Genomic DNA, 27842 nt, shown 5'->3' with positions numbered 1-27842 from the left:
AGATTGTTACCTTATTTTTTTTATTTCATTTTTTACTTAATCACATTTAAAGACATTTAAATACAATTTAGGCTGTCAGAACTAAGCCGCGGGACATAGGCGTACGCTTTATTTATTAAAAAGCAACAAATTAAATTGTCTACAATACACCACCACCAACGGATATGAATTAATTACGCAACATCCGCACGGTAACAAATCAACAGTATACTAAGGTGACGTAAACGTGAGAAGCGTTCTGAGTCAGCGGCGTACGCATGTCTCGGTTGTTCCGCTTGGCACGCCATTGAATTGCGGCTCTCTCTGACAGTTTTAAATATGACCTACGATTTCTATCGAAAACGTAGACGACTCTAAAAATACTTCAAAAGTTTTTTGCCATACTTTTTTGTTGGTAAATATTTTGAGAAAACGGAAATATTTGAGGAAGTCTCATTTTATTTGCTGTAAAACAGTTACAGAGCAAAATAATTTTGTATTTTTTACTACAGTCATCAGTTACGGAAAGCCCATTATTTGGAAGGATTTTAATACAATGAAACTTCACTCTTACTAAGTCTGTAGCCAAATTAAATAATTTTTACGATTTGCACTAGCCTAACTCTGTTAAAAAATCGATTTTTGTGAGATATAGGCTTCTATTGTAATATAATAAAATACCTAACGGTCAGAAGTCGTTGACTTTTGAATATGGGCAAGTTCGTTTAATCGTAAAAAATATTTAATTTACTTGCAAATGTAGCAAAAAAAACTATTTAATTAGACTATAATCCCTAAATATTCGGCTGTCAATAACTAATGACTACTTTAAAAAATACATTTTTCTGTGGAACCATACATTTTAGTGGCATGCAAGAAGTATACAGTGTGTCTACTTTTATTTATGTACAAATGCGTACAAACTTTATTCTTCAGGATAATTCAACAATTTTTTTATAAAGATATTGTTGAATTATCTTGAAGAATAAAGTTTTTACGGATTTGTACATAAATAAAAGTGGACACACTGTATATATTTTAAAGTAAATTATCATAATATCGCCCATTCACTTCCGGACACGCTGTATATTAGGTATATCAATAGGTTCGTTGTACAGGTTGGATCAATTTGGACCATTATAGATGGATTCTTCTATTTTCCTAATACATATAAAAAATAATTTAAAGTAATGGGCTTGATTTTGGAGAAAAATTAAAAACTCGGAATTTTTCAATGTCTTTCGTTTTCTGTGAAGACAAATGTTTGTGGAATCCTTACATTTTTTTGAAATGTAGTAAATTAATAATACCAGATTTTGTTTTCTAAAAATTATAACACGAATGTTCCTGTGCCAAAAACATTGCTATAAAATTAACGAGCTAAAGGGAATACCCATTGCAATTGTTTTTTAAGTTGGTAACTAAGTCAGACTGAAATTATTGCTCTTAAGTAAACCACACATATATTTTATTTTAATTGTGTTTCAAATTCCCTCCATTATATCCGACAATATGCCGTTTTTCATTAAAATGCTAACAGTAAATCCACTAATTTGCTTTAACTTAGTTGGGTGTGATATGGAACTTTGGAATTAAATTTTGTAGGTAACTCGTAGAGTTTAAACAAGAAAAACATAATAGTTTATAATCGAACATTTTTAACATGTATCGATAAATATTTTCAACCCAAAACCCTATTTTTATATTCACTTTAGAATTTTGAGTCGAAAAATAAGTTTTTGTTTAAGGAATAATTTCAAGCTCATCGGACACATATATCTAAATTTACTTAATCTGTATATTGGGTTATTATAGTCCTAAGGTGCGTTAAGAAAAAAGTTTTACAATAACATTTCATATAGGTTACCTCTTTTTAAAAGGCATTTCCAAGATGTACCCTGCATTGATTGCGTTCTAGGATGCATTTCAAAGGAATGAAATATAGTTCAAGGCAACAAACATCGTATAGGGAAATCCACAATGCCACTTTTAATCGCAGTGCATTTAGATAACGTGCTCGAGTATTAATTGCATTGTATTCACTGTGTGGTAAATATATTTTCAACTACATAAACAGGTGGAAATGTTAATACCACAAAATTTTAATTACACCAAGCATTCGCAGTTGAAGATAATAATTAAAGGAAATTTACATAAAATAGTCGAAAATCCAAGGCTACGTGATCAAGTTTGGCAAGGTAATAATAGACGCGTAGTTACTCTGTCACAAAATTACCCAATGGTGAAATATCAAACAATTAACATTTCCAGATTTTACAATATGTAATAAAATTATACCGAAAATATTATTATTCCTTTCACCTTTAATAAATGTCCCGCCCACTTGAAATTTTTGAATAAGGAACTGTACAGGTTTTGTGTATTGGATTACAGCAAAGCTATAAAAATTTGTGTGCGTTGCATGACTCCACGGAAGATGGACAAGCAATAAAGCTACTCAAAAAGGTTTACCTTTGCTTTTAATCGGATACGTTTATATGTGAATTTTCCTCCTTTTACAAACTGTATAAAAATAACTTCCATTATTCGAATACCATCAGTCATTCTGCGCACATTCTTAAGAACACGTCTTGAACTGAATATGTGGTTCCATTAACATTAAACTTGCATAAACTTCTTTAGTAGCGTTAACATTCATTTATAATCGAGTGTAACAAAACTGCAGGCAAAACTGAAAATTCTATATTTAAAAATTTAAAATCCATTCTCAGTATTTCTTTAGGTAGGTATTTATAACCGGAATTTTTAATTTAACGCCATAGATTTTTAAAAATGGTTTAAAAATTGTGTAACATCAGAATCCCAATATCGACATCTTATTTAGTAATTAGTAACTAACGTTTTTGTCATTAAAAATTACAGTATTCTAAGCAAAACTTGAGACGTATAGTAACATATTGTGATTGTAATTCATTCATAATGTCAATAATTTTAACCATGTATACGGAAGGCCTAATAAATACAACAAAATCGAAAAAAAAATTTACTCGACCTTTAAAAAAATAAGCAAATTACCCCTGAAATCCCGACTACGCAATCGGGAACGCGCTGGCCGGCTGACTACAAAGCATTCGAACGTTGAAGAGAAACAGCTGATTTCCTCAGTCGTATAGAATATTGCAATTGGTTTCAAGTGCAGCGGATGACAACTTTATTAATAAAGTGCTACGGATGGATAAGTGTGTTTTTTAGCCGAACATTTTAAATAGGTAGGTATAATACTCTTTGAAAAGCAGTAAGTTACTAGATATGCGTACCACAAACTGAATAAATATTCAATTCAAATTCAAAATATCCAATTATGAAAAACATAGTGAAAGCGTTAACAATATTAAAAATACTAAATAACAACATTCGGAAACAATTATTATCCCTATACATTTGTTTTTATTAATAAATAAATAATATTTGCTAATATTTAAGATCTAAAAAAATATCCTTTTCATTCATATGTCTAGGCTAGGTGAAAAGGTCTGTTTTTGTCGTTCACTATTAAAAACGCAGTAAAAACTAGGTTAGTGACCAAATACATTAGGTTTGAATATAACATATAATCATTTGAAAATATTTTTTTTCAGCGTAAATATGTTTTTCAAAATTTCTTTAATGGCGTATTCGTATTCTACTCATTTTCCCTTCCCTTAAAATTATTGACATTATGACTGTATTATATAGGGCCCAATTTTATAAGATACTATTACATATAACATAAAATATTGTTTATTAAATAATGTAAATTAATGTTTTAGTAATATTTAATCTTTAACTCTTTTGTTACTAGCACTCACTAATTCTTGTCTTTACCGTTCAGTATTTGTAGAAATCTGTAGATTTTGGGATATTAATCAGTCACGATGAATTTTGGTATTAACAAAAATTAAAGGTGTAAGTAGTTTAAAATAAATAAGTTTTTACTGCTTATTGAAAAAAATACACAAAATTAACATTCTACTCTTATCTTTTATTAAGTTCATACCGAGAAGAAAATGGTATGAATAAAAGTTGTAGGAAATTATTCTTGTGGTTTTAAAACTGTACTTAGAAACGCAATTAAATGGTGCATTTCGAAGATACAAGATATATTTTTGACAAAACGGCCTGTATATTTTTACATATTTGGATAGAACGCTTTCTTAATATTACTAATTGCTGCAGTATAAGGTTTTTTTACATCTATCTCTAATAATAAGCGAGATATGCCCAAGAAAGTCAAAAGAGTTTACTGTTGACATACTTTTTTTGACGATATCTTGTTTATTATTAGAGATGTATCTATAAACCTTATATCACTGTAATGTCAAGGAAATACATACCTTAATCAAATTTGTAAAAATATGAAAAGTTCTGCCAGATATCACAAGCAAATTTCCTACAATTTTGGTCCAGACAATCGTTTTCCAGATATCAAAGCAACAAATACATATGAGAGGGTTGAACAGAGTTAAATAATTTACAAACGAAACCTAGTTTTCGTCAAGATGAACTGCAGTAAAACCTTTGTTTTTGATCATCTTCTAAAAGCAGTCACTTCTAAAAACGGTCAGTTTTAAAATTATGAAAATCAATTATATTTTTGACCCTCTCCGAATTTGGCAATAAATTCCTGTAATCGCTATTTAAAGATTTTACTATAGCTACAATATGCTAGGGAATATAAAATGAATTTGTGAAACAACATTTATTTTTTACGTTTTTCTACGTATCTAGACAAAAAATACGGGAAAATATTCGATAAGAATTTTCCTCTATCAGAACCAATCCTTCCCAAGTTTTAAAAAGCTGTCGTAGTGCCATAAAATCTATGAAAGTCCGAACTTTTTTTTATCTAGAAATTATAACATTTCACGAATTTCATCACCCCCATTAGCCCCCAGATATTATTGAAGAATAGCAAAAAATGTTTGCATTGTACGCAACTCGTTTTTCTTAAGAAGGCTTGCGGAAAACTCGTAGGTACTCTTTGTCTGAAATGACCATGTTTGTGAAGTTTCACTTTTACCGATTAATTAATTTAGTTTGAATTTTATATTCTGACAAGGTGATCTGTTACTTTTGCTTTGCATTGTTTTGACTTTGTTACGGCGCCACATCATAATTTTGATTAAGTATTCCGTGCTTCCTTGGAGGCTAAAACGATTAAAAACTATTCTCTATTATTTTTTATTTTATGCTGCGTTTTGTTTAACATTGCTGATATATGATTTATTAATTTACTATTCTTAACTCTGTCGCACAATTAAATTTAATAAACGGCATTACTTCTTCCTACTTGCTTATTCATCTACCTAGATGTGTAATAATTGTGTTGTTCACCGATTCATAATTTTACCGCTCTAAGAGTAGTTCTAAAAACTGCCCGTTGCTAGCCTTCCTCACTACCTACGCATTCCTAATAATTTTGCTGGTTGCACTTGGCATATTTTTGAGGCAAACATGATGACAACTGTCAGTTATTTTTAAGTCTTTCTCTTAGTTCACCACTCATATGTTTCAAATATGCTTTTGAAAATAATTACCTTCGAATAAACCAACGTGAAGAAATCCAAAACAAGCTTAAAGTATTTTTAATATTAACATGACTTCAACTGAGATTATAGCTGTTATGAGCCTTGGTAAGGAAGATATATAGCACTTTCCAAAAATAGTAATTAACTATTATCTGAACGTAAATGCGGTGTTATATGCTATCAAATACTTTCACTTCGTTGACAAATTTTCGGCCTAAGTGCAGCGAGTGGACAGGAAGGCAACGACCTTATTAACATCCTCTTAGAGTCTTGAATCCGTTTTTGTAGAAGAAGGAGAATACTAGGGATCAGAGGAGAAACTGTTTATAACCAAAATAGAAAATCAACATTAAATAATGTTAAACGCTTATTGCATCTGTTTTCTATCTAGCAATGGAAGATTTATTTGCAACAACGGTGTCATAGGTATACATTTTTCTTATTACCTTCTTAAAATGATATATCCTGTGTCTGGTAACTAGAATCGTGTACTAATTGCTAATTGTTGGGAAGATTTCACAGAAAATTTAGAAGTTGTCTTTGAAGATCATTTTTTGTTGTAGCAATTCAGCTGATTAGATCTTCTTGATGTTGTATGATGATATGTCAAGTCAAAAAATTACTTTTCTTTATTTTTAAATTAAAATCTGCTTTTAATGGGTATTCGAGTTTTGTCGACAAAATTATTATTCTTTATTTCACTTATTGTATTCGAAGTTCCTAAACAATACATATTAATGTGTAATTTTTGTTCGTAATCATTGTACAATTAATTAGAAACAGATTGAATTGAGACAATTTCAATTTTAATAGAAATATTTACATAATCGATAGCTTATAAGAAACATAATCATACCGATAAATGCTGCTGCAAGCTAAAATTTGTTATTACCGCAATTCCTTTCCATCTCGTAGTATAGTGCAGTTAAATACTTGCTTATATCTGGCTGTGAACGGTTGTTTTTGATGCCAGTTTTGTTAAGAGTTAAATAAATAATCGGAGAAAATCATCACAACAACCAGCGCAATTGTTGGTATGACTCATTTGCATCTATATTCTAGATTAATTTTGCTGCCATCTACTGCTGTTTCTGCAATAAATGCAAAAGACGAAAGATGACTAAGAGATGAAAATATACTTATGTTTCGCACTTTAACTACTTACATAAAATTTTAAACACTTAAATAGCAATTATTTTTTCAACTTCTATTGTGGTGGTAACAACGTTTTTTTGCAACAACATTGTATAGGTCAGGGCTGCCTTCGTTAATTAACTAACTGGTTCCTTCCAAGAATATATTTGCAGTTAATTTGACGACTAGTTGCACTAAATCACTCGTTGACAAACACTGTCGACATTTTAGTAGAAATGACGTTCATATTTTTTTAACAAAGACAGAAGTTCCTAATTTTGACTGCAGCTGAATTCTTCTAATAATTTTATAATTAGCCCTAGTAAAATATCCATAAACATAAATAAAGAGCAAGGTAAGGAAACTGTGATTTAATTTTATAGTCTATTTCTATCTATCTTTTATTATATAAAAAGGATGACTCAAATTGGACAATGTTTTTACACAACTATGTATCTAAATTGAGTATAAACTAGTCATGAAATTTAATGGATTAAAAAAAATCTTAAATTATTTAGGTGACTTTCAAGAGGCTGTAACTTGGCAAAAAATGGTCGTAGAGCAATAAAAAAAGCAAATTGAAGCTCGATGTTCCTGATTTCAGATCTAAAAGTCACAATTTTGTTATCGTAGACCAACTTTAACAAATTATAAGAAATCTAATGGGAAAAAATTCTAAATTTCTGCTTCCCTTTCAAAAACCATTTTTTTTGGAAATCTCACCTATCAGCTCTTTTAGTTTGATTCATCCTCTTTAATTTGAGCTGTTCAGGAGCTATGTACGATGATTTGTCGCCGAGACCTTTTTGGGTTTGATAAATAATTACTTATCGTTTTCTTTTTACAAAAGAATATTTTTTATCCCGTAATTTTTGTGGCCACTGTAGATATAGATATAAAGAAAATTTGACTGATGTGTATTAAGATTTCTACCAGTATAAGCATTAATAAATTAGTTAGCTTTAGAAATATCTCGAGTATATCCTCTTAATATCAAATATTAAGCTATCTTACAAATCTTACATTAATGTAACAATTATTTTTTTATCGCAGTTGTAATTTTAATTTCGTGAAATGTTATATCTAATCAGTGTTAAAATTAAGACTTATAATGGGATAGGACATAAAAAATGTTCATCCTTTAGAGTGATCGCTTAGCTATTAGTTATTGCAATTTTTAGGTCCAAAAGAAGAACCTCCTTAAATTGTTGCTAATGTCTTGTAGATGACCCCCTGTATTTGCAGTAATATTAAACAACAAATTTATTTATTTACCTACACTATAATTTTTTGTTTTATTCATGTAACTTTAAACAAAAACATCTTAATATAGTGACAAAAGTATTTGCTATTTTTTACATAGTTTTTGTTAGGAAACTGCAAAAAAAAGATTAAGTTAAAAAATAAATATTGATTTCGCGATTAAGCCAATTCTAATTGCCCTGATTTCTGTACGATCACGTATTTAACGAGATTAAAAGATTTTCTGCTGAATTAAGGAACTTGATCTTTACTGCAATAATTAATTAAAATATTAAATAAGAAAGTGAATAATGGTAAGTGAAATAAAAAAGTCTTCGTATCTACCACAGGAAGTAACATTTAACTTTACGGTTTGACGGCTGATATTGGCTTAATATTTTAACAATCTGCGTAAAACCAAGATTCAACTACCTTCTGGTTGAGATAACAGCAAAATGCATTGAGAACCTTCTACATTAGAAATGTTGGTTTATTTTCCGTTTCAAACGATACGATATCATCATATTTGTCATGACGTCAATTTTATATTATTCTTGTGCAATGAAATAAACCTGAGAAATTTCGTAATGTCTTCTTCAGCTGAAAATAATAAAAAAAATATGTACTTATTTACGGAGAAATGTCTCAAATCGCGTTTGACAGTATGCATTTGTTTTGTTGCATAAATAATAATTATTATTTTTAAGTTTCTGCATAAAATAAATTATAAGCATTGAATGTTTTTGAAAAACAGTACATTGCTAGCTGCAAAATGTTAAGTGACATGTGATATGTATAATCAGAGGCTACATTTGTTTTACTAGCGTTTTTTAAATTTGTCCGTTTGCTGCACTAGAATATCATTCGCTTCTTTAGCAATGCCTTATTTTCTATTGCTAATGTGTGTTGTTTTTATAATATTAATTAATGCAACAATTATTATATACGTCGACAATTCCTAGTCAATACTTACTATAATATGTTCCTATTTAATTGTCCGTGTTTTACTAAAATAGAAACTGCATTGAGAATTATTTTCAAAACTACAGTTAATTTATCCCAGTCAAAAAAATTGTCAAAATACAAGGTCGGGAAGGTAGAAGAGCTCATCAGTTTATTACTCCAGCTTATTTGACTGCTTTTTTAAAAATGTCATTATTGTTATACGTCTTTAACTTTGTTATCTCAGGAGAGATATGTTTTTCTTTGCAGATAATTCATTTGTGGCATCAAAAATGTATTTTCAACTAGATGCAAAGAGCTTAGTAGGAAAGTGCATAGGCCGCTGGAAAATACTTTCATTTTAGCTTTGTTTTTAATTTGTAAGGAAATAGTACATTTAATAGGTGAAAATTACACTTTCCTGTTAATGAAATTTATTTTGGATATCTATAGGGTGTCCCAGAATAACGTGTACAATGGATGACCACAGATTCGTGGACTCAAAATAGGCAGATTTAGGCTAATTCACGTATATCCGAAATCGCTTCGTTTGATCGCTAGATGGCTTCAAAGCTCGTCAATATTTTGTAAATATCTCGAATACGTATTAATCGATTTTGATCATTTTTGGGGTGTGGATTTTTGCTTTCAATCTACAAATTTTGATGTCATACAGAGCGTTTTTAAAACTCTCAACTTCTACAAAATTGATGTATGGTGATATTATCCGTTCATAACTTTTTCCTCTTTCGGGTATTAATAACAACTATTTTTTATTTGATAGGTGATACCATTTGAAAGTTTTTGGGCCCCTTGTAGAATTTTAATTAAATGAGCGGTTTGGGTACAAAAAAATATTTTTCAAATGTATACATTTTCTTGCCACCCATATTACAATACACGTTATTCTGGGACACCCTATATATACGCATCAGGATACTTTTCCGGTCACCATAATTAACTTGGAAATTGATGATAAAAATAGAAAATTCATTCATTCAATTGATTTAAATTTTCTCACGTAAATAATAATAATATCTATACTCCTCGTTCTAACCACGAGAATTAGCCCAGAAGTCGGAGACTTGTGCAGGAGAGGAGGCGGCATATTATTATTAAGTAGGCCGCATTTGCGCTCAGGAACAACTTATGTTGGTAGGCCCTAACCACCATTCAGTGCAGGAATGAGGGAAACCTGGAAAACCCCATTCATTAGGGAGGTGGTCAAATGCCAACCTGTGTCAATCTCTCACATTGATCCAAGCCAACATTCTTCCACCCTACCATACCTGCACAGAGGGTGCCAATCCTCCGTACAAGCATAGCTAATCTACGGTCTACCGGCCGCGGGAATCGAACCCGGGCAGAATAGTACACATCGATTTAAGTACTGACGTCTTAAACCGTGCGGCTATCGACCCACATAATCTAATAACACTTTAGAAATTATAATTTGTAGCCTTTTTTACTCCATCCAATTTTCATACTTTATGGCAACCGTTTAATACGCATAAGACTTAACAGAAGTAGAATCACCAGTATTACCTTTTACCTGCAGGCGATACCTTTTAGGTATCAAAAATGAAATTTTCTGAAAAATCAACAAAAAAGTTAGCAAACGTGAACAGATTATACAAGAATAAATATCCTCTCATCTTAATTGATATGCGTTACATTATAACCACTATTTAGTACATACTTAATTGAGAAAAAATCTGAGTAAAACTCCAAAAGAAGATAAGTCAGGCACCTAACATCCCACTCCCCAACCACAATACCATCAGGCCTATAAAATGTTAAGTTTCATTATCAAAATTTGGAAACAATTTTATTGATATTTTAATTGTATGAATTAATTCTACAAGAATGCTTTGTAAGCGAAAAATCGTCCAATTTGTGACAAACCGCACAATCTGGCAATTAATGGTTTTTTCTCATTACCTTCAATTACGGAAGAGACCTCTAGCGGAGGACACAAAATCATAGTATGTATAGAATCGTAATTATCAACGTATTAATTTTCTTTGCGATTGAAGAAAACTACTTCATTGTAAGTAGAAAAACTAAATAACAGCATACTTTATTTTCGTAATGTATCACATTTTCACAATATCACAGTTTATTTATAAATTATAGTCAACAATGCTACCTAATTTCAATTTCATTGTTTGATCTTGAAGGTTTTCGGAGATATCTGGAAAAAAGAAAACTTCCAGGGGCTTAAAGGACTGTGAGGACTACAGTCCATTTAAAGTGTTCACTTGTGCTTGCACATGATTTTTGTGTTTTGCGTGATTTTTGCGTTACGAATTACATGTTAAATGAAGAACTAACTTACAGGTGAGATCTTTTGCTCGGGGGCAGTCGTCAGTCTTTGTCCAGCGGCTCCTGCAGGTACGTCTGCTAGTCCCCTCACTTGTAACATTTGTGCAGTCTTTAAAAAATCCGTTAAATGTTCTTGTCCTATGTGTACTTCTCCATTATACATAAACCTGAAACAAGGGGATTGTACTTGAGATTAATTCCAGTCTGCAGAAATATATGCCTATAATGTTTAGCTTCTTGAGAGCTGGTAAGAAATTTTATGCATGTATGACCCACTGATGGTGCCGCTGGCTCATTTAAATTTAATAAATATTTACGAATCTTAGATTCTCACATTATTTATAGAATTCTTTACGTAAGTTTACGTCAACAGGAGAACTTTAGCAGTTGTAAAATACTGTGGAACCAGAAAATCAATTTCAATTATTACATATATCAATACCTTGTACTGTCTAGTTCAGAATTGAAGCATACAAGTTGATAACACAACTTAAATAAGGATAAGAAAAAGAATACACAAGCCTATAAATAAAATTATTCTTCTTTATATACGATATAGAAACAATAAAAGCAATGTGTATAGTTATTTGTATCTACAATGACAAAAATATTTCTTCAAACTAAAAGAAAATATCAAACATTTGTAGTTACATTATAATTGATACCTGTTTTGGAAAAACTTGGTGACAATTAAAATATACTTATTGTGAATTATTATAATATCCAAGTGTTGAACAAATGTATTTATTGAAGAAACCAAATATTTAAAACCAAACAAATAATTTTAATAACTTCTAATTAAAAGTTGGAAGAACGATTTATTTATTAACTCAAAAGAAATCTCGAATTCGCCAAATTCAAATTAAATCATTTCCTGAATGGGTCATTCTATATCAACTGTCCCAACGCTCCTAGTCGACCATCTTCATGAAATTTTGCACAGAAATAGCCGTTGGTCCTAAACTAAACTGAGTAAAATGTTAGACTCTAATATCTCAAATATCCCTCAGCTTTGACTGCTTGTTTTTTTCAGTTTGGATCAACGAAGAAGGATGAAATTTAGCTGATTAGGACAACTTTTTGTGCCTAATCCAGTCGTGCAAATAAAAAAGCAATTGTACTCAAACCTAAATTATAAATTGGTGCCAAAGTTGAGCAAAAAGTCAGTTTCTGAAATAATAACCATACTTTAAGCACGGTAAATTGAGATTTCACTGTGGTTTCATGTGTGGTGATGTGAGTGTGTGGGTAAAATTTGCATAATTTTTTTTGTCATTTTTGCCATCGTCTGCTTTCAGAAGCATAACTCCTGAATTTTTGAAATTAAGCACACATGGAGGAAAATTATTGCCTAATTTAAACTGCAGCATCTTAAGTTATTTGTGCTTAAAATATGGTCATTATTTCAGAAACTGTTTTATTTTGCTCAACTTTGGCACCAATTTGCAATTTAGGTTTGACTATAATTGCTTTGTTATTTGCACGATGGGATTTGGCACAAAAAGTTGCCCTAGTCAGCTAAATTTCATCCTTCTTGGTGGATCCAAACTGAAAAAAACAAGCAATCAAAGTTGAGGGATCATTGCAAGCGCGTGATCATTGCAAGATGGCCCCGCAGATCAAAGCATCGATAACTTGTGAGCAAAAGGATATTAGTTTAGGACCAAGGGCTATTTCTGTGCAAAATTTCATGAAGATTGGAGACGGTCGACTGGAAGCGTTGGGACAGTCGACATGGAATGACTCCAATGTATATACAACGCCTTGTTAAGAAACAAATGCTGAATAAAATAAAAAAGGTATATTAATAAAAGCCAGAACGTAATTATTCTTCTAGTTCATTATTTTACTGACAAAATAATTCAATACACCTAATACTTCATTTTTTTTTCCCAACTTGCTTTTTTAATATAGGCTTAAACAAATAGCAGTAGGACTAAAAAAACTTCTTTCTAATTCTTTCTTTTCTGGATATTATGTATTGCCAGCTAATATTTGTATAATTTATTATTCTAGACGTATCTGAAAGACGTGATTGGCGTTAATAACAGCACCAAAATATTAACAAGAATACACCTAATACTACATTTATAATATAAGTATAAAAAAACTCATTGTTTATTTAGAGGGGCTTGCGCCCACTTAGAGTGTATCATTTATGTAAATAATCTAGTTTCGATGACAGTCATTGTTCCGTAAAAATTGGTTTAGACGAGCTCCACGTCTTCTGAAAGATTATCTACCTTAAATACAGGGCGAAGAATAATTTTTCCGCCCCCACATATTAAAGTACATAATTTTTTAGTTGTTTACATTTTCAACATCCAAAAGTCTGTCTACAGCTAAATGGATTCACTTTTTGTTGAGATGGATAGCTACATGACTTGCAATAGTTATATTTGGTGCAATATAATACTCTATTGAAACTGGAACTCTTTGCTTTAACCGCAAGATTTTGAATGTTGAAACTGATTGAAATACTTTTAGAGTAATGAAATGAAAAAAATTTTAGTCTGCTTAGTGATTATATTGATTATGCTTAGTAATAAACTTAATTATTTTTCACAAGAAGGCAAAACCACAAAAGATTAGAGTCAGTGGAGCAAACGCAATGGGAATATCTACATATAAGGACATGTACTCAATTTTTTCGCTGAAGCTTTCTTAGGTATCTGAATCACCGTAACCATTACAATTATACGTCTATTGATTGGGGTAATTTTTGCTTGTTTATCGTAAGACAGGCGCACCTAAAAACTATTGATATGCGAACGGAATCAAATGGAAGAAAGGCCAGATTGATATCGGATCTTTTCACTTTTTATATTTAGTTCATTTTTTATTAGTGACCTTCTAGGATTGTGACCTATTTGTTGAAAACAAAATTCTGGCTGTGTGTGTTTTCTGGAGTGGGGAGTTATAATGTAATTGAAAAGTGGAAACAGAAAACATCTTATATCAAACGAAGTTAAATTAAAATAAAGATTCGTTAATGGTATTTTTGACGCACATGAACGTAGTTACGATATAAAAAAATCATTTAATTACAAATCCACTGAAATCTAGCAGTTACATAACATGAGGAGGAGACCATGAGGGCCAAACATTTACTTTCATTAAAGAATTTTAGAGATTTTTAAGCTTTTGCTAACATTTGTTTTTCGACTAGTAACATAATTACTAATTTAGTTTTTTATTTAAAATAATTTAAATTTAAATTCACTATTTGTGGTTTTGTGATTTATTGAGAATTCATAGGCTTACGTCTAATGTTATAGACATGTGTGGACCTTATCAAGGGCTCTGATAAAACCCGATTAGATAATACTAGTTTCATTAAAAAATTTAAACGCTGCATCTTTCAAGTAATCAAATGAATGCAAATTAATGTTTTAGTATTTTCATAAACAAATGCAATATTTAAAAATTTAGTAAATTTAGGTTATAAAGTCAAAATATTTGATAAACTTTTAAATAATGGAAAAGATACTTTGTATTTTAATAAAAGTCGCGGGGTTACTTTGTAGCACCAAATGAAGTGTCTCTGTATTAATGAACAACATCTTTAACATATCCTGACTTTATTCCAAATTCAGAATGACTGCTATTTTTTATATTTCCCGAAATATTGATGTATATTTCCTTTTGTATATATAGGGTGATCCACAATTACCCTTTTACTGCAATTTACTTATTTGGCAGTAATACGTAAAAAGTCTTTCGGAATCATATTATACAGGGTGTTACGAAATTCGCGGACACGGACTGTGGGATCATGTTAAGCTAGATAAGGTTATAAAAAATGTCTCTTATCATTTTTCAATCAGACTGGTATTTTTCGAGATACGGCCGTTCTAAATATCTAAAAATAATAAAAATTTTCAATTTTTAATCATTTGATAAACAATTATGACAAACGAATTGTTCAAAATTTCCACCATCTGCTGCTAAACATGCTTCAGCACGTTGTGCTACTACTGTTCGAACGGAGTCGCGTGCCATCTCTGGCGTTATTTGTTGTATTGTCTGAAGTAGACGACTCTGTAGCGTGTGTCTATAATGTAAGTCAAAATATGATTTTTATTCACGATGACGCAGGTGCCCATTTCGCATTAATTAACTGTGCGTGATTACTTTCCCTGGACGTTGGCTTGGCAGAGGTGGTCCATTTGCTTGGCCACCTCATTCTCCAGACCTAACGCCATGTGATTTTTTTCATTTAGGGCTTCCTAAAAACGTTGGTGTATAGAACAACAGTGGCAAATTTGAATGAATTGCAGAACCGCCTATTTCAATCAATTCAGCAAATAACACCAGAGTTGAAACGCAACTCCATTCGAGCAGTAGCACGACGTACTGAAGCATGTTTAACAGCAGACGGTGGAAATTTTGAACAATGTTGTAACTTGTTTGTCGTAATTGTTTATGTAATGACTGAAAATTTATAGTTATATATTTTTATTATTTTTGTATATTTGATACTGCTATATCTCAAAAAATACTGGTCTGATTGAAAAATCATAAAGACACTTATCACCTTATCTAGCTTAATATGATTCCACGGTCCGTGCCCGCGAATTTCGTAGCACCCTGTATATTTAGAAAAACAATTGAACATCAATATAAAAAAAAATGGGGGAATAAATGAAATATATTTGTATCTATTTATTTTATAGGAATATATCTTGTATTACTTAAAAAAAAGATACAGGGTCATTACAAACTTGTTCTGTGACAGCCAATAATGTGTTCAACTTTCGCTTCCATTGGAAATCAATATTTATTTTTGACCGTCATCATACATTTTGTTACGTCGAATTTCATTACGAATCTGATGAATATGTCATGGTATCGACATTTTATAAGCAAAACGCATTCATAAATTTCGAAATTTTGATTGGTAAGTTTTGGAAAATTGAAACAACTAGTGTTTACAAAAAACATGACTGCTAGTTTACCTTATATATAATTTTTAACATAAATACTGAATTTTATTTTCTGGTAATAATAGTTTTTGAGAGCACACTTTTGAAATTGGTGAAGGAATCTTATCCTAAACATGGATTTTTTTGTTTTGTTGATTATTTGGCTAATAAAATGTGAATAGTAAGGAATTTTATATATTGTTGGGTTCGAATTTTAAAATATTATCCGGTACAATGAAGTTGGTCAAAAATAAACAATGCTGTCTCCAGAAAACTTGAAATAAAAATTTTATTTACACCAAAATATCTTTAATTTTACATGTACATAGGGCCTTCTGTGAGGATACAAAAAATTGAAATAAAATTTGGGACACGTGGTATTAAGTGGGATGAGGTAAGCTCCATTTTCAATCGAAAATATTATCTTTGGGGCTTGATAGAAACGACTAATGATGTCATCAATTGATGTTTTCCAGAAACATACCCAATTTTTTTTGCAGTTAAAAAGCTCTCTTTTTTCTAATAAACTTTTATTACAGAAATTTTTCTGCATTACTTCCCATTTAAAAGTTATAAGCAATATTGTCTTAAAGAGTCTCAAAATAAATACCACTTAGCGGTGGAAGGATCAAGTAGTCGTTGGAAAATAATTGAATGTTCGTTGTTTAAAGTGCATAAATGTCATTAAGAATAAATAAAAGGATTAAACTCGATAATTCTTTAATACAGTTAAAAAATGTGATGAGAACAATAACTAAACTTAAAAAATGAGGTAAACACTTTCATACTACATACATATTACAATCTAGTCTCTATATGACCTCTCATTTCAAGACAATATCCAATCTCCGCCTCACTTCTATGTGGGCTGCATTTATTTTTCGCCGTTTATTTAAATATTGCTGCACAATTCTTGTGAGGTGGAGCACCGTCATGCTGAAACCATAGGTTTCTCCTTAGCTGCAAAGGCACATCCTCTAGAAGTGCAGGAAGTTTTTCTTGTAGGAAATTTAGGTGACTCACGCTGTTCAATGTATGTTCATAAAAATTAGGCCCAATTAAATGCCTACTGATGATGCTGCAACATACATTTACTCCAAAATGGCCTTGGTGTTGGACTGGTTTACAATGTGGGGATTTTTAATGGTCCAGTAGTGTTTGTTGTGTCTGTTTGGCAAACCATTATTGACAAACCGACTTTCTCCGTCCAAAGAACGTGCCGAAAAAGGTTCTGATGGACAGTTTCTACATTTACTACAATTGGAGCTATAAAATTAAATCTGTTTTCATTGTCACGCTCAGGCAAATACTCCAAATTGTGAATTTTGTAGTAATGATACCCATTGGTCTTTAAAATTCGTTGAACGGCTGATTTATCCAAATTTAATTCCCGACTAGCCTGCCGTATAGAATTTCGTGGATTTTGTTCGAAATCTGGTAACAGTCTAGCTGTATTAACATTGTTTCTTACCCTTCGGTCAATTATTTGATTTTTCCGAACAGAAAATGCATCTTTATTTCATCGCAAAGTCTCCAAATATTCCAATATTTCCAAAGCCTCCAATATTGTAAAGGTTCTATGATCAGGAATGAGACGCTCTGGATACCTTCTCGATATAACTCTACAGTTCTTCTTGAATTTTTTTGTGACTCTCCGTAAATTAGCAACATATCAACTTTTTCTGAATGAGAAAACATTTTGTAAGCACAAAAGTTATACGTTTTACGTTCGTATTAAGTAATGACAAGTATTTTATGACATTTATGCACTTTAAACAACGAACATTCGATTATTTTCCAACGACTACTTGATCCTTCCACCTCTAATGTGATTTTTAGGTGGTGGTATTTCTTTTGAGACTCTTTAGGCCGATATTGGTTATAACTTTTAAACGGTAAATAATACAGAAACATTTCTCTATTAAAAGTGTATTAGAAAAAAGAGAGCTTTTTAACAGGAAAAAGGAATCCTCACAGTAGGCCCATACTATAGAGTTTGAGACAGCCTGTGCATATTTTTGTTCTTTAATATATTTTTGTGGTGTACGCATTTTTTCTCAATGAAAAATGACGATTAAAAGCTTACCTTAATAAGTTCTCCATATCCTTCTGTCGCACATCCCTAAGTATAACGATGGGGTGTTTACAGGGGTTGGCCTTCAGCAACCTCCTGAAGTAGGGACTGCAAGCGGACAGCACCACCTTGTGGGCCTTGAAGGAACAACCGTCGCACGCCAAGGTCACATCCACGAAATCCTCTTCGTCACGCAGGTGTCGGAAGGACGACAAAATGCTCGAATGGAAGTCGTTCCATCGCAGCGAGTACTGCTGCTCCGGGGAGGTGTCGCCCCCCATTGGGCAAAGTGAAGGGGCAATCTCTACGCCAATGGTTAAGCCGTTGAGCTACACCACATTAAGGTCCGCGCACACTACGGCTGTGCGTTTAGCACTGGGCGCTATCTCTTTCGCATTTACGTATTTGGGGTTTGGTTCCTGAGTTGGTTTCGTTTTGAGATCGATCGTGGTGTTCGAATGATTTGTCTTCTTTGTCTTGTCGGGTCAGATACTCCGGATCATCGCTTGCGTGGTTTCGGTTAACTACAACAGAAATATTAACTATTACTTGTCATCCTAAACAACGCAACTATAATTACTAGAATTGCACAGGTACTTAGTTTGATAATACTCCGCAAGTTATTTGTCGAGTGGTTGGCATAAAAGCTTTACGTAAAGTTATACAGGGTGTTCCTAAATATCATGTACATAAGGAAGGGGGTAATTCTTTGGCTTATTCCATGACTAAAAGTTAATATAAACATAGGTCCGAAAACCCTTCGTTACCGATCTACAGTGTGTTGAAATTTTAAGATTTTTTTAGTTTTTTCTTTATAGCTCCCAAAGTTTTTGATATATTTAGCTCAAATTTGGAATATAGGTTACGCTGTAGGGCTTACCTACATCATTGGGCATGCCAAATGGTCGTGATATTCTACAGAATGATATTTTTTCGGGGTACATGCTTCCTTTTTCTTCCCCTGAACTTTTGTACGGTGCGCCGTTGGTGGATTCTAAAATCAAAATTGGATTTTATGTTTTAGTTAGAAACTTTTTAGCCTCTTATGATTTCTTCGTATCTGCGACCGTTATCGAGAAAAAAAAATAAAAAACGATTTTATGTAATTCGTTAGATGTTTAAATTCTTAAAATGGACCAGTAGGCTTTGGCTTTATTTAGATAATTTCTTGTTTCTATTAATTCAGACAGTTCGCATTTGAAATAGTAACGTAGGTCTGCATATGTTTAAAAATTAAAGGTTTATGTTACAAACTGTAAGGTGTAAAAGTGTTTTAAATACTCATTATAATCTCATAATAATGCCAAATTTTACGAATTTTGAAATGGGTCATCCAGCTTTAATTTTTAACAGGTAGTGGTGAATAAATTGTTAAAATTAACAAAAACAAGAGATTCTAGAGATCTATATAAAGCCAGAGCCTACTGGACCATTTTAAGAATTTAAAGAGCGACCGAAATTTTCGCCCCTTTGTGAGACCTCATAAATTTACTCCAAATGTGTGCCAAAAGATAGTCTATGATGACACCTGAATCGTCTATAAGTTTTAGCTTGGGGCTGCATTTTGTTTTCAAGTTACGGTTGATTAAAGTTGTCATTTTTACATGGCTTGTTCTAGGGTTTTCAAAGTCGCTGATTTAAAATCAAAGGTTCGTTAATCTCTATGACTTCAGATTCTGGGAAAGGTCTTCAGAAACCTTTCCCAGAAATGTTGACGAAATCATTGATTTAAAATCAAAGGTTCGTTAATCTCTATGACTACAGGTCATTTGGAAGTCAAAGAATTAATCTTGGAATCTTCGAAATTCTTCATTTTTTTAAAGCTTTTCAGTCATTTCATGAAGACCGAAGGGTGATGAAGCAATTCTAATAGCAAATTCGTAGTTAGCGCGAAAAAGTACTTCAGAATACATATGCCACATGTGAAGTGCAAGCGATTTTTTTTAGCGGTGTAACCTCGATCCAACAATCCATGTAAAAATGACAACTTTAATCAACCGAAACTCGAAAACGAAATGCAGCCTCAAGCTAAAACTTATAGACGATTTAAGTCTCATCATAGACTATCTTTTGGCACATATTTGGAGTAAATTTACGAGGTCTCACAAAGGGTCGAAAAATTAGGCTTTTTTTCGGTCGCTCTTTCATCCAACGAATTACATAAAATCGTTTTTTATTCTTTTTTCTCGATAACGGTCGCAGATACGAAAAAATCATAAGTGGTAAAAAAGTTTCCTAACAAAACATAAAATCTAATTTTGATTTTAGAATCTACCAGCGACGCACCGCACAAAAAGTTCAGGGGACGAAAAGGGGGCATGAACCCCGAAAAAATATCACTCTGTAGAATATCACGACCATTTGGCATGTCCAATGATGTAAGCTCTACAGCGTAACCTATATTCCAAATTTGAGCTAAATATCTCAAAAACTGTGGGAGCTATAGAGAAAATCTAAAAAAATCTTTAAATTTCAACCCCCTGTAGATCAGTAACGAAGCGTTTGCGGACCTATGTTTATATGAACTTTTAGTCATGAAATAAGCCAAATAATTAACTCCTCCTTTATGTACATGATACTTATGAACACCCTGTATATGTTAATATATAGGGTTTTTCAATAGGCCTTTCAGAACTTAAAAATGTAATGGTGGCAGCATGGCTCGAAATGTCAATGTCAAACTCTACTTAGGACATTGCACAGTGGTCGGAAATCCGAAAAAGCTGGATAAAAGACCGAAAAGGTTTACACCATCACCAAAAGTGGAGTCTTTATGCTAAAACCGAACTTGCAGTAAAAAATCTCGAATTCAAGATGGCTGATACAGAATGACCGATATATCACGTTAATTCATTGAATCTAATTGAAATTTTGAGTGTCCCTAGTATCGAGGTCGCGTAAAACGTATATAAGGTCAGAATTTAAGGTTTTTGAGGTAATTAATTGTTATAAATAAAGTACGAAAAGTAAATATCTGCGATAATAGGCATGTATTTGGAATGAATACCTCATTTGGAATGAAACAATTTCGAAATACTATTGAAGCTTATTCTTCTTGTATAGTTTTTTTTCTTTTTTTTTCTTTTTTTCTTGTGTGTGTGTGTTCTTCTTCTTGTGTGTCATATTCTTTTTGTGTATCTTATAAACATCTTGTTATGTCTTTTTTTTTGAATGTTATATTTTGTGTTTTGAAATGTTTTATATACATATGATAAATGGCATATGAAAAATGTGCAAGTTCATAAAAAATCAATTTGAATTAGAAACGCTCGTTTGGAACGCGAAGAAACACTAAAACGCTAGCTATTGTATAACTAAGGTCTCTTACAATAGTAAACCGGTCGTACACGGAGGCAAAAAAAATTATTCAGAACCCGAATCCGACGATTATGTGAAGAATTTTGTACCACGATCTTCATCTGGAGGTTTACAGAGTCCAGATTACTCAAGAACTGAGGCCAGCTGAGCTTCATATGCGTCGAACTTTCGTGAACTGAGCGCTAGAGTAGTTCATTAGTAAATATACATAACTGCCTGTAGAATTTGGGCTAATGAGAATCCTCAAGTGATTCAGGAGGTGCCTCCTTATGCTCAGAAGGTTTGGTGTTGTTTTTTTTTAGGTTCAAAGCGTGAGCGGATGATATTTTTTAAAGAAGATGATGGAGATTGTGTTACTTGTAATGGAGAGCGTTGCTGAAATATGCTAACAGAATATCTTCGGCCTAAGCTGATAGATGTTGACAGACATTTTTTTTAACAACGTAAAGTGACTACTCACATTTACTCTCATACTCTCATTTCATCAGACAATAATTGATTTATTGCAACAACAGTTTTACTAAACGGGTTACTTCGAGACGTGCTAGTGTTAACTGGTCGCTAAGATCACGTGATCTTACCCCTTTGGAGTTTTTCCAATGGGGTTATGCTTTCAGAATCTTTGGTTTACATAAGTAATCCAAAAACAATTCCCGACCTTAAATTAAATATTCAATGCACCATTGAAAATATACCAAGTGGAATATTTTTAAGCAAGTTGGATCTTCAGAATTCATTCAGTAAATAAATATTATGGCATTATCATTTGTAGTTATTACTGTGTCTCACTTTAAAGTTCCGATACACTTTTTGGAAAACCTTATACCGTTGGTTAATTTGATGTCATAATAATAAAAGCTTACACAAGTAGAAGTACTTTAGTATGTAATTTTGCTGACCATTTAAAATGTAAATTTACATCAAAACATATAATCTAATTGTCTGAGTCATAAGTACACTGTAAAATCACATTTATTAATCTATATTTACTTAAGAAATGATAAAAATACATAAAGGATTACAACTATTACATTTCAAAGTGCAAAGTAATATAATCTTATAGGTAAATATGCTTAGAAATATGAAAATGATATATCTAAATGCTTAATAATTTTACACAATGTAATGTATGTGTTATATTTTGTGGGTAAACTATAAACACCGTTTCAAATATATGACGATACTTGGACACATATACGATAGTATTATCATTATCAAACTTTATTTGTCTAAATGACTTTAACTTGAAAAAAGTACGAACTTATCTACTCTAATTCAACCCAACTTAATCTTATCTAATCTGACATACTTTTATTTTCCTTGCGCCAACCTTATCAGTGAAGTTTGATAGAAAGAAATTAGAAGGATAGTGAAATATTATGAATGATATTAAAATAAATCTTGATGATAATATTGATGGAGATATCGAACTTAAACTAAATGTGAACGTACATAACCTCAATAATGTAACGTTTTAAATAATAATATTAGTGAAGTCGTACGTTACATATTCTTGCAGAGGTTTCTAAAGTACCAATAATTTTTACTGTAATAAAATGTCCAATGAGCAGCAAATGTTTTTCATGAATAATGTCAAGAATCCGTGAAGGAAACACAACTAAAACCATTAAGTATACAATGTGTTTTTAAGATATTGCCTAAAGTTATTTATTTGTGGAATAGTTTTAGATTTTTCTCTATTTCTTTGGGTATTTTACTCTGTGAACTTAGATCCGTGTTGGCTAAAATTATTATACGCTATGAAAGCTCACAAATAAACAAAACCGTCCAAACTAATTAAACGAAACGTTATTCTTAGTTTTGAAAACGAAAACAGATCGATTTTTAAAAAGTCAACAACTTATTGGAGTGCGTTATATAGTCATGTGTATTTCATATTTGTCTGCATTTTTTCAGCTTTTGACGCTAAAGTTTATTACATTATTTTTTTTTCACAGGTGGCAAAATATACAAGTAAATAGAAAAAAGGGTTCTTTTAAATTGTGGACCCTCTGTAACTTTATCTGACTGATGTCAAATTTGACATGAGGTATGTATGAGAATATGGTCGATCTGACAGCAATATTATTGTTGCCAGTTTGCAATTTTTTGAGATACAATACTTGTTAGTTAGGTTATAGTGGTATAAGATTTCATGAGCCTATTTCTAATAGTAAGTAATTAGTATATTCAAAAGAGCGTGCTATAGTCATCATATTAGGCTGACTTGGTTACCAAGCAACAACTAATAATCTCGTTTTATATAAATATAAAGGATGCTTCATGAAAAATGGATTTGCTATTATATGTGGAAGAAATTAGAAATATTCTTTTAAAATTACTTCATGTCAGTATTTCAAATGTTAGACTGGCTGGACCCTATGACACTACGATTCAACATAAATTTTTGGCAACCGTTCATGCCAATTAGTATTAGACGAAATATAAAAATACATTCAATAAGTGTGACTATGGCTTTTAAAATTAAAACTTATTTAATGAATATATTCCTCCACCTTTCTGTGCAGATTTATTTATTATATAGTACAAATTATATTTCGTTTTTGTGCATCAGTTATTGCCACTCACTTATGTCATTTTTGGTTGCCCAATGACATAAATTAGAGCACTTGGCAGAATAAAATAATTTTAAATTTAAATTTCAGAGTATTATGTATTCAAAATTGGTACAAAATTAAGTGGTAGATCCTAGTTACAAAGTATTTTTAACCTCCTATTTCTATAATTTTGTGCATACCCTCAGAGATAAAATATTTTGAGTATGTTGTGTTCGCGCTAATATTAAAGAAAAGACAGTTGTTTTATAACGTGTATACACCGTAAATATATTTATTTAGTCAATGCAAAACTAATTTAACGGATTTTCTTGGAGTAAACACGAGCACCTTCGCCATATTTTCGAAGTTGGTAAAATAGTGCAATTATCTAAATGTATTTATGTATGAAAGAGAGGGGGGAAATTCTATAATTAGAAAACGTGTCGTAGAGTAATATTCCGAATTAAAAATAATAACTTGTTATTCAAACTTTGGTTACTTGAACATCCCGGTCCAAACGCCGCCAAAATTAAATTTCCATAAAAATTGAATAATTAACATTTAATTACAGCAAATAAAACTTATTTACTACCTACTTATAATTAGTTTTGAAGAAACAGGTAATTAGGGATAATTCTAGAACTATGTTAGTGTACTGAAAACAATCCTTAAAATTTAATGAGAAGTACTTCTGCATAAGTATGTGTTTGTTGTAGATACGCAGTTTAATATTTCCATTAAAAGTCTGAAGTAAAAAATTTATTACCTGGAAATAATGAGGAATAATTTTTGGTATATAATTGTTTACCTTACAGTTTTAATTAACAGTAATTATCATATTTTTATTAAGTCATGTTACCAAAATATAATTGCAGCAAACGCCTCAAGTTATAAAGCAAAACATATTTTCTCACAACAAGGAGCAGTTGAATGTTAAATTGTAAGATGTGTTGTTATATACGCTCACTATATTTGAACTATTTTTAACAAAACTTTGCAATAAACCAGATATGAATTAAATAAAGTGATATTAATACTTTACAGCTTTAAAATTATTTATATTTTTTGTAGGTTATTTAGATAGTAATGATTACAAGTATTGGAATCTTTAAGGTATTTTTCAAAAATCATTAATTTAGATATTGTTTAGTGTAGGTCAGAAATTGATATTAATTTGTACAGAAATGTATGAGAAAATTATAGTGATTAAATCATGCATAAGCAAAGCACCAGAATCCTTCCAAAAATTGTGCTTTAAAAACTTGATACTGTCTTATCAATAATAAAAATTTAAATTCTAGTAAATGCAGGCCATACTAAAACTTCAAAATCCGTTTCTTAAAACATCAAAGTCAATGTTATTCCTTTCAGGCAGGTGGTTATGGAGATGTTCTAATATTTTAGATTCAATACCGGAAAACGTAACTTGTCAGTGATGTTATCATATTCGTCATACATATTACTGTCGATTATTACAATGTTTCCTGTTATTTCAACATAGTGTTCTAGAAACATATTTTTTACTGGAATATTCAGGAACAATAATAATTTTCAATAATTACATCAATATCTAAACACTGTAATCACGCACTGTAGACAAAGGTGCAAACTAAAGTACAACCATTTATTATAGACCACTTTAGTCACCAAAATTTGAAATTAATTGAATTATAAATCTTTGACAGTTACTTTGGGCAAAAGATAATTGTTAAATAAAAGTTATACGGGGGTCTTAAAATTATTAAGGTAATAGTAGACTTTATATTACGTATTATTCTGGACTAATAGACTAATATTTTAAATGATTTAATCTAGTAACATTTTGCAAAATAATAACTTTCTCTTTCAATAACCCCGAAATAAACTAGGCATGTAGGTGGTTGGCCATGTCCACACACTGTTATTAGATTAAAGATTTATTACAAAAAAAGCTGCATAATTAATTTATTGTGATAACGTGTTCGTACAAAATACTTAAACGATAATTGCATGACATTTTAGTGCACTATCTTGTAAGGTTCTCGAAGAAATAATTCACACTTGTTTTTATTTCTGTCCGATATGCATCATGACAGTTGTTGATTTAAGAATGCAGACTTTGAGGTGCAAAATTTCAAACTATTAGTACTATTAATATTTCATGCGATTTTTATCTCATTGTTTTTCTGTTTAAATGTCAAAAGAAAGTTTATGTTGACAATCTGATATTTTGTCGCAAGTTCCAAGAAACAAATGGTCAGTGTTGTATTTAAATAAATAATAGGTATACATGGATGCTTTTACAGTAAGGTTCTAGGAAATCGGATTAGTAGAATAATATTATCACATTCCAAAAACTAAGTATGATTTGCAATGGGAGTAAGTGTAAATTGTCAGGGTATTCCCTGTACTTCCGCATGTAATGTTTACTTCATCAGATTGATTATTTATTTCATTCTCTTAAATAATTATGATCTAATACCTAGGTACTTCAAACAGTTTTTCACAATAAATATTTAGAAAATATAATCTATCTCTATTGCGGACAGTTATTTTTAAACAGTTTCTTCATTCCATTGGTCTAACTAAAATAAATGTCAATATTGTGGTACTCATTTTACTTAACAGATGGCACAACAGATAGGTACTAATAAAATTGTAAATCTAGCATTGAACTAGATGTTGGCTAGACTTTAGAGATATATTTCAAAGATTGAGAAAAAAAAAACGATAAGACTTGCAAAATATAAATATTATAGGTTCTTTCGAATTGATTATTGAAGTGATTCTGATCGAATATGTGTAGAATAATAAATATCTGGTCAAAACTTTGTAAACAATACTTGTAATTTTAGAAATGTAAAGAAATAGATGTCGAATTATTGTTTATAACAAAAATTTTTATTAGAAATTCTCTTTCGTTGCCCAATGTTTGTAATGAAAATCTAATGTATGTGCAATAGGTATATAAAACTATGTTAGTATTCCCTACCCTAACCTCTATCAAGAAACGACAAAACAGATGGCGCTTGTTGTAAATATGCACTTTGAGATTATTTTTACACCAATATGCCCTAATTTTTACGGAACTGCAGACTATTTATAAATGATTTGACTTTACAAAATACAATTTTTGTAATGCCTTTGATTTGAGTACACCGAGTATGAACATGGATACGTTAAAATCAATGAATGCATGATTGACTCCATTGATTTCAATCTATTTGTCGTGTTACTATCATTAAGGTAAATGAATTGTAGAATTACTTGCAATTTTTTAAAGAATGCAGACAGGCAGTAAATGACTTTGTGACCTTGACAGCCTCGTTTGTTTATAATAATTATTCAGTTCAAATCTTCATACTAGTATACTGGTTTAACACTGATTTTGGCAGCTTCTAATATACAAGTACTTTAATGTCTATTTTTTAGCGTTCTTGTTTGGCTATTTGGGAATACTTAGTAGCTATTTATTATGTACCCGAGGCTTTTGAGACGCCGAAGAAAATTAATTTTTAATATCAATCAGCGACTTGTTTAGCGTGTAGAATTTCTACGAACACAATGCGTGTATTATTTAAATCCTCATTCTAAGTGTTCATTTTTCTTAAGCGAGAAGCAATAAATCAGGCATCTCCGAAAACAAATCGCCACGGACAAATACCAATTGTTAGTAACGCGGCACAATCAATTACTTATGAAGCATTATTTAAAAATAGAAAGCTTACAATGTACCACAATTAACGGACAATTACGGCGGCCAGTTTAGCGGGATCCGAAAATTTACACAAAAAACACATTCGAACATATTAAGCGAGAGCACGCTCAATTAATTTCA

General features: G+C 31.3%; 1 protein-coding gene across 6 annotated transcripts in view; it reads right to left on the bottom strand.

The window, feature by feature from the left end:
* Positions 1-27842, bottom strand: part of LOC108903389 (protein abrupt-like) — an 85663-nt gene that overhangs the window by 56323 nt on the left and 1498 nt on the right. For all 6 annotated transcript variants that reach the window (XM_018705558.1, XM_018705557.1, XM_018705556.2 and 3 more), the window contains exons 2-3: positions 18162-18673; positions 11164-11317 (exon numbers count right to left, since the gene is read on the bottom strand). In XM_018705558.1, coding sequence (XP_018561074.1) covers positions 11164-11317; positions 18162-18430 — 423 coding nt within the window. In that variant the 5' untranslated portion in view covers positions 18431-18673. The remainder of the gene's footprint in view (positions 1-11163; positions 11318-18161; positions 18674-27842) is intronic.

The sequence above is a fragment of the Anoplophora glabripennis genome, unplaced genomic scaffold (genome assembly GCF_000390285.2).
Source record: "Anoplophora glabripennis isolate ALB-LARVAE unplaced genomic scaffold, Agla_2.0 scaffold52, whole genome shotgun sequence".
NCBI lineage: Eukaryota > Metazoa > Arthropoda > Insecta > Coleoptera > Cerambycidae > Anoplophora > Anoplophora glabripennis.
This window is presented reverse-complemented; position numbering and strand designations above follow the sequence as displayed.